The 16,605-nt window shown below is 49.2% G+C and overlaps 2 protein-coding genes across 3 annotated transcripts in view; one reads left to right on the top strand and one right to left on the bottom strand.

Annotated features, from left to right (window-relative positions):
* LOC122373979 (sodium/calcium exchanger 2-like) overlaps positions 1-16,605 on the top strand; it is a 72,812-nt gene that overhangs the window by 52,973 nt on the left and 3,234 nt on the right. For both annotated transcript variants that reach the window (XR_006255135.1, XM_043352463.1), the window contains exons 5-12: positions 10,293-10,431; positions 10,810-10,918; positions 13,231-13,412; positions 13,813-13,906; positions 14,402-14,549; positions 14,882-15,075; positions 15,795-15,939; positions 16,271-16,600. Coding sequence is in view for 1 of the 2 variants with exons in the window: in XM_043352463.1 (XP_043208398.1) it covers positions 10,293-10,431; positions 10,810-10,918; positions 13,231-13,412; positions 13,813-13,906; positions 14,402-14,549; positions 14,882-15,075; positions 15,795-15,939; positions 16,271-16,600 (1,341 nt within the window). In the remaining variant the exon portion in view is untranslated. The remainder of the gene's footprint in view (positions 1-10,292; positions 10,432-10,809; positions 10,919-13,230; positions 13,413-13,812; positions 13,907-14,401; positions 14,550-14,881; positions 15,076-15,794; positions 15,940-16,270; positions 16,601-16,605) is intronic.
* Positions 2,512-6,233, bottom strand: LOC122373986 (uncharacterized protein K02A2.6-like). The gene is made up of 2 exons (XM_043352479.1): positions 5,166-6,233; positions 2,512-3,196 (listed from the first exon to the last, which is right to left on the bottom strand). Exons 1-2 carry the CDS (start codon positions 5,695-5,697, stop codon positions 3,177-3,179), a joined length of 552 nt encoding a protein of 183 aa, XP_043208414.1. The 5' UTR covers positions 5,698-6,233; the 3' UTR covers positions 2,512-3,176.

The raw sequence follows: 16,605 nt of genomic DNA, 5'->3' as shown, positions 1-16,605 counted from the left end.
TGTTAGTATTGTCAGCTGCAGCTGAGCAAGTGAGCCCTGTCGGAGTCTGCACTGAAGGCATGGGATCTTGTAGGTGGCGCTAGTGGTGCTGTCGTCGGTGCGTCTTTATTCTACATGAAGGACATGAGCTGCGGTAATTTCTCGCTTCCCTCCGTAACCAACTAGACGTGTACAAGCAGGGTGACATTTGACATAGTCACGTCACATTGAACGGTAACTCGCTTGATGTTTATGATCAATTGCCTCAAATGATGCATCGATTTAACAACCGTAACATTTCTACGTTAATCTTTGATATACCTCGACGGGGGAGCTAGCATCAATATCAGTTAGGTACTGATAATGCTAGGACAGAAAGAGTAATTGATTGACAGGTTACGAACAGCGATAAATTTACAACGATTGAAATGGTGATTCAGATTTGTATCAGTTATATGAACGCGAATCACGAAACGACTCAATACTGATTTAATAACAACCCGGAATGCAATTCAACTTGTTCTGGCGCTGAGCTGCCGAAGGAGCAGAATAATGTTTGACGTTTACAATGTTTACTCTCCCTATCCGAATGTAACTGAACACGTTACGACTTCTTGGGCCGCCTTCGTATCAAACCTTATCCAAATGATGAATCTGCCCCAGGAATGTGGCGATCCTACGCTGACCGTCGATTTATCTCGAATAGTACTTGTAAGAATTGAGAATCGATTGATAAGCCTTGGGTTAACACTAGATTGATAATGGATTGAAACGCTGGTCTACCGGGTCCAAACTAGTTAGATTATGAAACAGCTTATGCTGACCTACTAGAAAAAAAAAACGAATTTGTGGTGGTCGCGTCGTGAGGGCGTGATCATTGCGTTTCCGTTGATTCGTGATCAGATCGCCGCGGTGTAGTCCCGGTGAGCCTGTGATGTGATGCCGGCGTACGGTCGTGTGGTCGACGTGACAACTTAAAGATAATTACGTTAGCGGTCTCTGTGAATCCGAATCAGCAACATATCCGGAGTAACCCTCCCTTCTTTCCCAGACAGATTATTGAATTTTCACGCTATATTTACAAACGGACGATACAATGCTGGTCATTTTCAACCGGTGTCCCACGATCGGTTGTCAGCTCGCCAATGCCAACTTAGCCTTAAATCTAATCCTAACGCCCTAACCGCAAAAGATTATTTACAAAACATCGCCAATTGAACTGTCATGACGTCATCTGACGTAGTTTGACGCGTCAGTGGTGACCAGCGCCCCAAAAATGACACCACCTGACCTGTTCCCCTCCCCTCTAATACATTGAACCCCACACCTCACTGCGGCCGGACCGCGCGCTCGATGGCCGACAGATAGCGCTCCCCCCCCAATACCAATGTAATGGTGAGCCATTAGCCTACACTGACCCTTACTGACCCGCCCCGGCTGTCCCTCTAACCCCTCTGTCTATCCCATAGCCAAGGCCGGACCAGTCAGGCCCATTAGCCCCTCCCCGTCTTTACAAACAGACGCCCCACTGCCGCGCTGCTCGGTCGGGAGCGGAATGTAGCGACCATCTGCCCTCCCCTTCCCAGTCGAGTAACACTCCCACGATGTTAAATCCATTACCCTCTAATGGTGGCTCAGGTTAGACCCCAGGGAGTGGCATTTGTAATCCAGATCAGAGACATCCGATGGGTGAATGGGAGGTTGAATTGTCCATGACGGGGAGGCAGTCTTGATGAGGCGGACAGATGAGATGACTCACTTGACAGTGTTTGATGATTGCTGTCCACTCCAGTTGAGGTCCGGTGCAGTGATGATCCGATCAGCAGAGAGGCCGCTCCGGCCGAAGCCGGGCGGGGCGGTGTCCCGCGCCGAGTCCCGAGGCGTTCTGTCCCTGGTGGTCGGCCTCCGATGGTCGGTCTCGGGTCTGTCTCAATCTCCTTCTCCTTCTCCGCTGAGTTTTTGTTCGCCTGTGATTTCCGGGCCGGAGGTTCCGGGCGTCGCCGGGCCTCCCCGACCGGGGCAGAAAATTGGCGACATCCCGTCTCGCATCCGGAGTCGAGACTGTCACCCTCCGCCCTCCATTCCGCCGGAACGTGACGTCATCCTCACTAGCACGGCTCATCCGTCTCAGCTGTCTCCTGCCGGATGACGTTTTCACACTCGATTTTCGCCGGATGTCGGTCCCTGCCTGTGCCGGACGCGGCGTTTTTCGCACTAGCCAGCACCGGAGGGCAGGTGGTTCCGACTGCGCCGCGTTCGTCGGCGGTAGCTGTGCCGGCCCGGATGGGTGTGTTTGTACTCCACCCTTCGGCGAGCCTTTGATCTTCGCTTAATGGTGACCGGCCGACGAGTCGGGGATCGTTTGGTCGACCCCCTCCCCACGCCGGCTCAGCGGCGCGGCAGACAGTGCGATCGTCCTTTCGTATAGAGTGTGAGAGATGTCTTTTTTTGATGTACGGAAAAAATGTTACAGCTTCCAGCTGTTACACAAGCATGAAGCAGCAGCACTTTTGAGTTGTGTACCTGTTATGACTTAATAATCCATGTTTCTTTGTTGCATTTTATTCACACACTTTTTCTCCGTTCCACACACTGATTTTACTAATTTTTGAATGTAAAAGTAAAGCACGTGAGTACATGTATGTTGGCCTGATTAATGGAGGTCTGACATTATTGCGAATATGTAAATGATATGATACTTTGTAACACTCTCGCACCCTTAAAAAAAAAATGAACTGCACTTCCTGCTCAGTAGTACTAAGACATAACAAAGTCCTTGAGCCACCATGGTTGACGACAGGTCCTCCCTGCCCTGGTCACCGCCTTTGGAGAAGCTTGGGTAGCAGGTGGCGGTTGTGGCGGTACACCTTCTGGCTGCTTCAGCTGTTTTGCGGATGGGTGAGGGCTGCTCTGGCCTCTAGTGTCTTGTGTTTCGGGGATTCCTGGAGGATCTGAGGATCCTTGTTGTTCCTCCAATGCAATTTCATCTGCTCTGGGATTAGGCAGACTTGAGGATGCTTGCGGAGGCGGTGGACATAAGTCAAGATGTTTGCTCATGCTCCGATGTTTTGACTTGTCACCGCAATCTTGCTCCTTCTTCGAGTCCTTGGAGGGCAGGAGTAGGAGCTGTCCCGCATGCCTTGACCAGACCAGCCCTTCCACTGTGACTTGGTAAGACACTGGACCGGTTCGGCCTATCACCTTTCCCTTTTTCCATTTTTGTCCTCCTGCGTAGTTCCTGACCAGAACTTCATCTCCAGCTTCATACTCGGGTAGTCTTTGGCTGTGACGTAGCATCTGGCTAGCTTGGGCATTCATGACCTTTTCTTCAGTGCGGGGCTTCAGCAAGTCCAGCCTCGTCCTCATCTTTCTTCCGGTCATGGCCTCTGCTGGTGCCACCCCTGTTGTGGTGTGAGGAGTATTGCGGTACTGCAGGAGAAAAGATGCCAGCTGAAGGTCAAGTGGACGCTGGTCCCCTCCGCTCAGGTGAGCCTTCAGGCTGTTCTTTACCGTTTGCACCAGACGCTCAGCCAATCCATTGCTTTGCGGTCGGTATGGCGATACTCTGATGTGTTTGACTCCTTGTTTTGTCAGGAAATCTTCAAAGTCTTTTGAGGTTAGCTGGGTGCCATTATCTGTCACCAACTGAACTGGATTTCCCCATCTGGCGAATATCTTTGCCAGTTCGGTGATCGTACTCTGAGTTGTGATGTCCTTCATCATTATAACTTCTGGCCACTTGGAATGGCTGTCTACAACCACCAAGAAGTAACTTCCTCTGAATGGCCCTGCAAAATCCAGATGAACTCGATCCCAAGGTCTCGATGTGCGTTCCCATGGATGGAGAAACACTGCTGGGTGCTCGTTCTGTACGGACTGGCATCCTGAACAGGACTTAACCATTTCTTCAATGTCACGGTCAATATTCGGCCACCAGACATAACTGCGAGCCAGCATCTTCATCTTTGTGGCACCTGGGTGACTCTCATGCAGCTCAGCCAGCACTGCTTTTCGGAGGCGGCTTGGTATCACGGCTCTGCTGCCCCACAGGATACAGCCATTGTTGAGGGACAACTGCGCTCTTTTGTTTGCATAGGGCTGCGCTTCCCTGCTGTAGGACGACTCAGTGTTTGGCCATCCCCTGTGTAAATGCTCGGCAACTTCAGACAGGACTGGATCTCTGTTGGTTTCACGCTGCAGGTCTCTGGCGCTGAGTGGCGGCATGTTTTCTATCTGCTCGAGAAAACATACAGTGGCTTCATCTGGGCCGTTTCGGGTTCCGGTTGGCTTGTCGTAAGGAAGACGAGACAGAAAATCTGCCATGGGTATTGCCTCTGCCTTCCGGTGCTCAACTTCGTAGCTGTATGCCGCTAACAGCAGCGCCCATCGATGCATTCGCGCTGTGGCTAGGGCTGGTACCTCTGATTTGGGCCCGAATATCGAGCTTAGTGCCTTGTTGTCGGTGACTAAAGTAAATCTTCTGCCCCACAGGTACTGCTTGAAGCGGGTTACTCCAAAGATGACTGCTAGTCCTTCTCGATCGAACTGGGAGTAGGCTTTCTCGGCTTTGGTGAGGCTTCTGGAGGCGAAACGGACCGGTCGCTCCGTCCCGTCTGTTCCAACCTGCATCAACACGGCTCCTACGCCGTGCGGGCTAGCGTCCGTAATGAGCCTTACGGGCCGGCATCCGTCATAATGTGCCAGTACTGGTGCTGAAGCAAGTCTCTTCTTGAGCTCGCTAAATCCCCGCTCTTCTGTAGCTGTCCATCGCCACTTTTCTCTCTTCTGTAGAAGCTTGTATAGCGGCGCAGCCACTGACGACATGTCCGGTATAAATCTTGCATAGAATGTGACTGCTCCGAGAAAACTTCTCAATTCGCTTGTGTCTCGCGGTGGCGGTGCATGTAACACCGGGTCGATCTTTTCTTTCACCGTTTGGACTCCCGCAGCGCTGATCTCCACTCCTAAGTACTGGACCGACGACAGCAGGAACTTGCATTTGGCCTGCTTCAAGACCAGCTTCCAGCTTCTCAGTCTTTGCAGAGTCTGGTCCAGCCTCTTGAGTGCCTCTTCCTTCGTAGCTCCAGCCACCAGAACATCATCCAGGAAACACATTGTTCCTGGTGAGTTTTCCAAAATTTTCTCCATGGCCCTCTGAAATGTAGCAGGAGCCGAGGATATTCCATAGGGGAGTCGTTTCATTTTTAACAGTCCACGCGGTGTGTTCAGCACCGTGAACTTTTGACTCTCTTCATCCATCTTCATTTGCAGATATGCGGTGCTGAGGTCGAGCTTGCTGAAATACTTCATTCCAGCCAGTTTTGGTAGCATATCTTCCAGGTTGGGCATCGGGTGCTGTGGTACGTCGAGCTGCTTATTGACAGTGTGTTTATAGTCTCCACACAGCCTCACTCCGCCGCCGGGTTTTGGGACAACGACTAGCGGCGTAGCCCAGTCGGAATATTCAATCCGCTCAGCAATGCCCGTCTTCTCCCACTTTTTAAGCTCTTCATCGACGGCGTCTTGAAGGGCGTACGGAACCGGTCTTACTTTCCTAAAGACTGGCTCGGCGTCATCTTTGAGCTTCAGCTTCGCTGTCAGATCGGCCATCTGTCCAAGCTCGTCTTTGAACACTTCCTGGTTGTCTGCGAACACTTTCTTGAGTGTCAGCCGGGAACCGCCGTCTTTTTCCAGTTGGTTCACCGTATCGGTGCGCATCACAAGTCCCAGGAGCTCCGCGGTGGTTCCGCTTAGCAAGGACACATCTCCGTGCGCCGCAATGATCCAGCAGCTGAGTGCTTCCTTTCCTCCGACTTGGCTTCGTGCCAGGAATTCTCCATCGAGCTTCAGTGCTTCTTTGGTGCCGTAGGGCAGAAGCCGTCTGCTTGTTTTTGTCGCCTTTACACCTTTCAGCTTCTTGAAATCTTTTCGGGTGATAATATCGACGGACGCGCCTGTGTCGACCAGAACTTGGATTTTGGTATTTTCGATCAATATTTCAGTCAGTCCCTGTTTCAGCTTTTCTTGGATGGGCTTCTTCGGTCTGGTGGAGAAAACCAGCTCATCTTCACCCTGTTCAGCGCTTTCTTCTTGTAGGTGGTTTACCCGTCTTCTAGGTTCCAGAGTTGTCTGTGGCTGCCGTGTCTGAGTAGACCAGCAAGCCCTGGCAAAATGATTTTTGCCGCCGCACTTGTGACAGGTCTGACCCTTCGTTGCGGTACAGGCGTTTGAATTATGCCCTCTTCGTCCGCACCGAGTGCAGGCAGGAATTCCGCTTCCGGCGAAAGTTCGCTGTCCCTGTCCGTTGAATGGCTTGGATGGAGCTCGATATTTCTGTCGAACTCTGTTGACGTTTTCGTTTTGTGGCTCAGACTGCTCAGTTTCTGGACTGGGGTCCTTCTCTTTGCCGTTCTTATCTTGAAGTTTTTGGCATTGGGTCCGTACTTGGAGATAGGACTCCCAGATTTTTACCGCGTCTTCTGTAGTCAGTTTATGGGCTTCGAGCAGACGAACTTGCAAAGTCTGATGGGGACATCTTGCTATGAGTATATCCCGGATCATTTCGTCTCTCTGTTCCCTCGAGAAATTGCATTTATCTGCTTGCTTTCTCAGTCGCACAACAAAATCTCGGACGTTCTCGTCGTTATCAGTCATGTTCATGCTATGAAAGATATTTCTCTCGTAAATCGTTCGGACCTGTGGCTTTAACAGCGATCGCAGCTGCTGCTTGGTACGCTCGTACTCATCGGTTCCCTCTAAATTATTTTCGTAGACCGTGTCGATGTCTTTCAGCCGCTGCTGTATGTCGGTTCCAAGTAGATGTAGCATCAAAGCTCTTTTCCGTTTTGGTTCCTCGATCCCAAGCGCACATAAATAGATTTCAAAGGAATCTATCCACATGTCAAAGTCTTCTCCCTCCCTATATTTCTGAGGGGCATCTACACTTAATGCCATTTTAATTTCCGTTACGTTACCTACTTTTAGTAGCGTTAACGTTACGTTAATCGGCGCTCTAAGTTTACGTTACTTTATAACGTTAAATTCATCTCGTCCTCGTCGCCATTATGTTATGACTTAATAATCCATGTTTCTTTGTTGCATTTTATTCACACACTTTTTCTCCGTTCCACACACTGATTTTACTAATTTTTGAATGTAAAAGTAAAGCACGTGAGTACATGTATGTTGGCCTGATTAATGGAGGTCTGACATTATTGCGAATATGTAAATGATATGATACTTTGTAACACTACCTCTCACTAAACTGCACCTCTGCTACCGTACATGCAATTTATATTTCTGGTATACACAACATGGCGGAAATCGATAGACAAAAACAAGTCACCAATGCTCCTTCCAGTATATATTAGAGTTCAGTGGTCGCTGAAGAAAAGTTCGGCCAAGCCTGTTTGTCAGTATGTGAGTGAGTATGTGAGTATGTGAGTGAGTTTGTCCAAGCCTTTTTAGACCTGGAGTCAAAATGGGTGGACCGATCGGGACGAAAGTGGGACCGTTCGACTCGTCTGCGGCGAGGTAAACTTTTGGTACTGGCCTCGGTTCGCTCAGTGCTTCGTGGCACATGCTATTCCGCTTCAAAGTTTCGGTGACACGAAATTTTTTGTCAAGGCTACAGGTCAACCCGAGGTCACGGACAAAGCCACACTGGCGGGACACATCGGTAACACCTTGAACCAGTTTCCAGGGGGGTCACCGTCTGCGAGGGGTGCAGGCTGCACGTGCTGGGGGCGGAAAACCGTTTTGACGTGAGGTCCTCTGGCTCAAAGAAATTTTGAGCTATCAACCTCAAAATCGGTTCAATGGTAGTCTCAGGCAAGGCCTCCAAAATAGTGCACATTTGGTTGAGCTAAACTCTGTGGTGCACGAGCTAGGTACGTGCAAGCCGATTGCACCCCTTCGTGCGTTGCCACGCCTGCAGGGTAAACGGCCGCTCTAACTGGTTCAAAACTTGCAGGTCATAAGAAGAATACATTGAGTCGTAACATTCCGGCGAGATAATATCCCAGGGGTGCAAGCTGCGCGTGCGGGGGGCGGATAACGGTTTTGACTAGGGATCCTCTGATCCCGGGAAACGTCGATCTAGCGACACAAAAGTCGGTACACTGATAGAACTAGACACACGCTACATGATGTTATGAAAATGACTGCACTGGGGTGCCTGGGACATGAACTATGCACGTGCAGTTAATTCATACCATACTGTAGGAAGATATCCGCACCAATCTCACGTGCTTCGAAGCATTTTTGGGATGTTTCGTTTGGTTTCAGGTTCAGTCCAAGCTCAGTCTGGGTTTCGGTGGTCTGGCCCGGTGTGTGCCCTCAGTACCGTTCCTCCAATTCTGGCCCAAGGCAATGCAAGAGCGCTGCCGGCATCTAGTATAGATAGATGTATGCTGCGCTCAGCGAGCCACTTGATGCCATAATGGCTGTCCATTCAAACCCTCTTCAACTCAATGCATAATGCATTGTTTGTCATCAACGGCAAAGCATGTTTATATTGTAGTCTACAGGTTAAGTGTCCCTGTTTCAGATTGTAATGGTGCTGGTATAAATATTTAACGGCGTTAAAGCCAAATGAGTAACTGTGGTCTACCTTCTGGTCTCATTCGATTCGGCAGGAAATCTACTCACGTGGCTTGCAATTTATCCACCCTGACAATGCAGCTAGCTGGTTTGCAGGCTCTTGCACACCGTTGCAGCCCCATAAACTGGAAGTTGTGCGGAAAACGCGTACAACATCTGTCAAACTTGTGACAGGCATAATCTGCTGGATTTGGGGGAGCTTTACCAACCGCTAGATTACGGTCGTGACCTCTGTTTCCTCGACAACCAGCCGAAAGCGCTAAATGTCGAACACTGCTACATTACCAGTAAAACGCCTTTTGGGCGACCAACGGAGCGAGCGAGAGGATGGGCCTTGCACGTGCGAAATTGCGAGGGGGTACCTCCAACTAACTTGTGCACTGCACCCTACTAACCGGTCTTTAGCGATGTGCCAAATTTCAGCGCAATCGGCCTAGCCGTTCTCGAGATCTGGAAGCGGCACACTGCACGTGCGCACGTGCAAGCGGGGTCCAAACTGACTTTTGCACGGCACCCTACTAACTGGTCCCCAACCGTGTACCAAATTTGAGCGCAATCGGCCCAGCCGTTCTCGAGATCTGGGAGCGCCCCCTGCACGTGCGCACGTGCTGTAGCACCCCAACCTTAACAGATGCAGATGAATTATCTGATGGAGACCTAACTGTGTACCGAGTTTCAATTCAATCGGCCCAACCGCTGTGCCGTTATTGAGGTTGCAATTTTGGGGGTTCTTAAAAAATGTCCAACTTTACCACGCGCCACGTGCGGTGGTTGGCAAGAACGCATGGTGGCCATCACACCACAGAACTTTTACGTCCAAGTGACATTCAGTAAAGAAGACCGCTTGTCAATCGGATGTCCCGTTCCTAAGATATTAGCTTTTGAAGAGCGTCCCCACGGCCGGCCGGCCGGCCGCTCATACTCAGGATTTTCCCTTAATTCAGTATGAGACTCCGCTCGCTTCGCTCGCTCCGTAATTATTGAGCTATGTTAGTCTTGGAACTGCCAGCAGTGCAGTTCGACATTTTCAGCTCGAATCATTATCAGTTCACGATAGAGCAGTCCTCGACACTCGACGGCTGTAGGAAGCCGAGAAAGCGTCTGGAGAGGTGGCAAAGCTTTAAAGTCCTTGACATAATTCCGGAAAAATAATTCCTAAAAAGAAAAGAAAAATATTCCTGTTGCTAAGCGGGTTCACATAACACTAGGTGATTTCCATAACCGCTTACCGGATACAGCACCCCCACACCCAGCCCTGCAATAGTGCATATTTTAACACCTGAATTGGATTAGCCGCTTCCATAACGAGCCAGGCAGCGGTGTTCGGCGATGTATTTTAGATACCACCCGCCTCCAGAGTACCTACCTTTGTGGGAGGGAGCTCAGACTATTCGATGGGAGCCGGGAGGGAGATCGTTGCAAAATAGTGATCAGCGCTGAGGCTAGAGAAGTATAGCGATAAAATTAAGTGCCAGTTGAATGATATTGCGCCGGATTTCCGTTCCATGGTGGCCCAGAGATGTGAACACCTTGCTTGTAAGAGATGTTAAGGACAAATTGACCATACTGTGCTCCTACCTTTTTTGTTGCACCAAGCTTCCGTTCACCTACAAACTTCTGACACTCTCTGCACTCACCAAGACCCTGTTCGTCAGCAGGGTCTTGATATTGTCCTCGATTGTCCTAAAAACAGCACTGTCCTTTGTTTTCAGCCGACAAGTTTTCTCGGGACATCCAGTACTTCAAGGACGGAGAACTCAACAAGGATGCGCTGGTCAGCTTCGTCAGGGAGGTGAAGAAGATGAACCCCAAGATCAGTGACGAGGACGCCGCCGTGCTTGCCGCTCAAAAGTAAGATGGTGGTTTATAGTGTGTGGCATTAGTGGAGCATTATAAATAGCTTAGAGACCCACCAGTTAATGTTTGGCAATAGCTTTTTCGTTAACATTTTCCCCCATTTTTAGCTGCACCTATTTTAAATTAGATAACGATATAGATTTGTATACATGACTTGGATCGGAGACTGATGGAAGTCGCCCAGCATTACAGATCACCTGACATGCTTCCCGGACTGGTGAAAATTAACGCATCTCCTACTTCTCCCTCCGCTACTTTACCTGTCTGTGACTCTGACTTTTACTCTGATCCGACATAATGCAGCACCATTGCCCGCTCCTTTACCTGAACCTGACCGGACCCTGACCTGACCTGACCTGACCTGCCCCATAGACTGGTGGACAGTCAGCACCACTCTCGTCTGTGGTACCGCATTGGAGCCACTCGCAGTATCGCCGGGGGGCGGAAAACCACGCCCAACATGAGCATGAAACTGCAGCAGGTAAGAACTCAGCACGAGTGGTGTACATTGCAACGAGTGGCGTGTGCGGGTTTACTGAAGTGGGTTGGGTGATGCATGTGTGCCAGATGTGGTTTGGGATTGCCGTGGATGCTGCAGTGTGAAGTGGAATCGGGAGTGTGTTTTTGAGGTTATTGTTTTTATTTTTGAGTTGAGATGCCGATGAGTGGCAATTGCTCTTTGAACATGTGATGCGAGTGGTGTGAGATTTCACAGAAAAGCGGAGCGGAGGCCGTTTTGATGGCTGGATATATGATATATTCTTAGTGCCGTGTGACCTTTTGCCAACGTGTGACAGTTTGACGCGGTAGCTATTGACCAGCTTCGGCTCTAATATTTTCCGAGTGACCCCCAACTGAATCCGCTGAGGCCCGGTGCATTTCGCGTTAGGAAAGTTTTCGTTGAGCGGCTTTGCTCGGTTGAGTGCCAAGCACAGCGCTGTACAATAGTTTGCCGTGCCAGCCCGCCTATAGCGAGCCTGCCGACCCCTGGCAGCCGACTCCAGGACTCACTGACTCCCGGCAATGACTCACTGACTCCCACTGACACCAGCCTGTGACTCACTCTGTTCCGCAAGCAAGCCAAACTAGACGAAGTAGGTAACGGTCAGTGATGCCTGTGTAGAGCGGAATGGTTTTGTCCCCGCTATAAACTCGCCTTTTGGACAGTCGAGCCATGGATTTCACAGCAGTCTTTCCTTAGCTTGCAACTCAGTCACCGCTTGCGAGTTACTGTACCCCTTTCTGCTTGCTTTGTGAATGTGTGAATCTTTCTACAGTTATTTTTACTTTGTTACATGAATCTTTATCGACTATTCATATCACATTATTATGAGGTTAAGAGCAGACAATAGACATAGTTTTTTCTTTATGTGTATTAGTTCTTTATCCACAGTGTGATTTATCATGTGATTTGTCGTGTATACGATGTTATTATAACTATAAGTTTGGTTATTCGTAGTAGTCATTTCGCAATTGTACCATTGCAAGTACAAGCCTCGTCATTGTGTATATATGACGAACTAGTGAATATCATTAGTATAGTGTAAGTGACCATTGTATAGTGATTGTATCCATGTTTGTTACGAGTAGTACAGTAATATGCCCACTTAATCGATGATTGCGTTCTTCTCTTTGTTTCTCTATCGCTTCTAAACGCACGCTCTCTTCTCTCACATCTACCAGGTTTATGACAGTATTAGAAAGGTATGTGACACTGAGAAAGATAAACACTGTGTGTTTGAGTCCATGCATGCAGGCATCGAAACGATGTCTTGTCTTTATTTGTTAATGTACCTCTACCTTCGCAACGGTGCAAATTTCACCCACCATGAAACTGACGCATTTTGTGTAGTTTGCACACCACGCTAGTCTCCTTTGCACACTGCACTAGATGTTACCACAAAATATATACTCCGTCCCTCTTCGAACGTTCTGTTTTGTGGTTCATTAGCGTATTTCAGTTGCGTTCTTGGCTCTGGTGTGTATACTCGTGTGATAGCACTAACGTCGAATTAGTTTGAATCATACATTTGAAATAGTTTTGATTTGATGTAAAAAGTGTGATTAAATGCAACATTTCAATGTCTTTGTCTAGCTTTTATGCGCTTGAATAACAAGACTATATAGTTATTCAGATGCGTTGCGAATTTTTCACTACAACCAACGCCCAACGCATTCAGTAACTGTCAGGATATCGGCGCCCCAGGTACCGTTTATTGACTTATTGATACTGTGCCGTTTGGTAAGCCACGTCGAATTCCGCACACCGTACGATAAGTGGTGTGGATTATGGGATCGTACCGCTAGTCTGGGTGCGATAGTTATCTGTAGATTGTAGATCTAGTGGGTGTCGAGACATGGTGGTTTACGTGTGGGTGGGGCGGGGGGGGGGGTTGGAGTTGGACAGGGGGAGGGAGATGGGAGATAATCTGAGCACCCGATAGCGGCAGCGCGGTTGTAAAGTGAACAAACCTGTACTGCTTCGAAAAACATTTATTTACTTCGTCTTGTCACAAGCATTTACTGAAATAGGATGTCAGATAACTTGCAAATGATTTGTCGACATCCAGCGTTACCAATACCTTACACATACACATACCAATTAATGCATGTAATGCCAACAAATTCATGACACCTTCCATGCCGACCACATAGGTACAATTAAACGTTTCTTTGCGTACAGGATATATCCTCTGCTCAACCCAAACCGCTGCCTATTACCGCCCTATCTCCTCTTACTACCCCCCCCCCCCCCCCCAGCGCTCCCTCTGACCCCTCCCGCGGTGACCCCAGGTGTACACCACCCTGAACGAACACCCGGACGCGCCCACCCTCGGTGAAGTGAAGGTGGTGGACACCACGGAGAATGCCGTCATTGAGTTCCACGCCGCCACAGCGCACGTGATGGAGAACGTCGGAAAGTTTGACGTCACTGTTGTCCGGTCTGGTCTGACGGATACAGAGGTCCGCTGTAGGTGAGTGGAGGGAGTGATGTCATAATGACGTCACCATGTTGTCCGGTCTGGTCTGACCGATACAGAGGTCCGGTGCAGGTCAGTGGAGGGAGTGATGTCTTAGTGACGTCATATGGGTAGTGGAGACATTGTCTGTCTTATGTTGATGCTTGGTGTGGGCTATGTCATTTTATAGATATTTTGTGTAGTTAATGAGGCCGATTAGGACCTCACATGAGGATTTTAAAAAGCTATCGAAGCTAACATTTCTCAATGTCTGTTAAAAGTGTATTTTATGACAAAATAGAACGCGTTTCCTAAATTATCACATAGCCGCATTGCTATGGCTGCTTACATATCCCCCCTCCCAGCCCGATCCATTCTCGTAGTTCACCGTGTTGACATGATATGACTCGGTCAGGATCGAGACCATTGATGGCACGGCTACGGTAAACGAAGACTACATCGGCATCAACGAGATTCTCACCTTCCAGCCGGGAGAGATCGAAAAACAGGTGGGTGAGGAATGATAGGGACGTGGGACAGAGTAAACGGAGGCAAGCGAGGAACAGGGGCCTGCCAGGAGAGTGAGCGAGTAATGAGCAGCAGGACTTAGAACAGGATACAGGGGATAAATTCCATGGCGAAGGAACCCAGAAAGAAGGAGAAAAGTAGGTACGACCTATGCAGGCAAGAAAGGGAACTTAGCATGTCGGAAAAGTGCGCTGTTTTTGTGTCGTTGCATACATTGTTTCTTTCATCGGTAGACGGTAGTATATTTCTGGTCCTACTCGCTGACCGGAAGTGTGACGTTTCCGACTGTTGCAGCGCAAAGAGGAAGTGTGTCGTTTCCTGACTGTCGCTGACCGGAAGTATGCCGGTTCCGATTGTCTCTGATCGGAAGGCTGTCGCTTCTTACTGTCTCTGACCGGAAGTGTGTTGTTTCCGACTGCCGACTGACCGGAAACGTATCATTTCCTGACCGGAAGTGCGTCGTTTCCGTTGCACAGGTGACTGTGGAGATCATCAACGACAACCAGTGGGAGCCCGACGAGGAGTTCTTCCTCAAGGTCTCCCTCCTGCCCGAGGACAAGGAGCCGGTCGGAGTGGAGATCGGACGCATCTCCATCATGGAGATTACCATCCTCAACGATGATGGTGCGTCCAGGCAGCTCTAGGATATCGATATCATCGTATTAATGTAGCTTCTCGTCAATATTGAGAAACAAGGATAGGTGTTGTGACTTTATCCCGGAGTCAATGAAATCTAATTCTGAGTCTTTTGCTATTTATACGCCGCAGTATTCTACTTGTTTTATCGTATTCGTTTATCACTCCATTTCGATATCTCAGCTATTATTGCATCGATTTATTCCATTTTATCAAACAAATCGTTTCTGACGGATTGACGAATGTCTTCCCTCCACCCACCCACCTCACATCCAAGGTCCTAAAAACAACATCTAACCCACCATTCTGTCTTCCGCCAGAGCCTGGCAACGTGCAGTTCTCCAAGCGCGGTTACCTGGTGAACGAATCCATCGGAAAGGCCTCCATCCCGGTCATCAGAAAGAACGGAGCAGACGGCGAGATCTCCGTCAAATGGAAGACGATCGACCGCTCGGCACTATCGGGAAAGGACTATGAGGGCGGAGAGGGCATGCTCATCTTCAAACACACGGAGGTTTGTCAGCCTGGAATGGGAGAGTTACGAATGAATTAGGATGATGAGATTTTGGGGTGATTAATTCACTTGACAAACGTCGTTCAAGCTCTAAACTTTATTCCATTGGAGATAATTTTGGTTTACCGGGAATCGTCATGGGAAAGGGGTGATGCCTAAGTACTGGGAGGATTTTAAGAATGTTTACCAGGATCTTGTCTGCAGATGTTACCTGGAGCCAACACCACACTACCTGTCCGCCTTTGCCGTCATTGATGTGTTTTCCCTGCACTCGATGTGAAAATGGTGCCACTGGGAGCGGTTTGGCGCGTGGCACGAATTCATAATAGATTGAATTCGTCTCCACGCAGTGCTGACTGCACCCCTGTTGCTGATATTGACTCGGTGTCTTCGAAAGCGGTCTAGTAAAGCACCTCACTCTAGGGTCAGCTGTGAGAAGTTCACAAAACGCCTGAATGAAGTGCAAAGGAGGATCCATACCTACCTGATATCACCTGAGACGAAAGGAGGGAATACAAATAGCTGAATCAGCTAACCATTGCCCGAAAGTTCACGGGCGTTCGAGTGTGCAGTGTCGTTTGCGGATACCGATTTCTTTTCTGCTGTAATAGTTGGTACATCAACGACTTGCCAGTAATAGTAGGCCATCTACCAATCTGTCCACCTGACCCCAGGCGTATTTCCCCGCTCTGACGACAGATGTCTCTGTCTACCCTCAGACGGAGCGAATTCTGGAGATCCCCATCACCAACGACTTCTGTCCGGAGAAGGACGAACACTTTGAGATCGAGCTGTTTGACCCGACGGGCGGAGCACGGATCGGACGCATCAACCGCACGGCGGTCACCATTATCAGTGACGACAGTATGTGCAGAGTGGAGGCTTGTAGTTCATCATGCGACATCGCATGCGTAGATTAATGAGTTGATTGCACGACAGTACCTTCGTAGAACCTGTATCGTTGTTAACTGTTTTTTTGCGGTATTGCGCTGGTAGAACACTAGATATTTATTAGTTACTTTTAGCACGACAGTTTCTTCTTCTAACTTATTTTCTCCTTTGCGCTAATTTTCTCGGCAATTGTCATGCTTTTATAAAAGTGCTTATGTCTTAACCATTACGGTAGTGCAATTGCACCTGCTCAAGTCAGAACAAAATCTCAATTTAACGTCACCACCATTTCTTCCTTTCTCAGACTTCAACACGGTCATCTCCCGTCTGATGAACCTCACAAACGCCAACATCCACGCCGTGGAGATCCAGCGCCAGACCTGGGGCGAACAGATCAAAGAAGCCCTCACCGTCAACGGCGGCGACGTCGAGAACGCAACCAACATGGACTACGTCATGCACTTCCTCACGTTCTTCTGGAAGGTGCTGTTCTCGCTGGTGCCTCCGACCGGCATGCTCGGTGGCTGGCCGTGCTTCTTCGTGTCACTGGGAGTGACCGGAGTGGTGACGGCTATTGTCGGAGATCTGGCGTCCATCTTTGGATGTCTGGTCGGACTTCGGGATAGTGTAACAGGTTAG

Source organism: Amphibalanus amphitrite, unplaced genomic scaffold (genome assembly GCF_019059575.1).
Source record: "Amphibalanus amphitrite isolate SeventyFive unplaced genomic scaffold, NRLGWU_Aamphi_draft 000039F_arrow, whole genome shotgun sequence".
In the NCBI taxonomy this organism is placed as follows: domain Eukaryota; kingdom Metazoa; phylum Arthropoda; class Thecostraca; order Balanomorpha; family Balanidae; genus Amphibalanus; species Amphibalanus amphitrite.
This window is presented reverse-complemented; position numbering and strand designations above follow the sequence as displayed.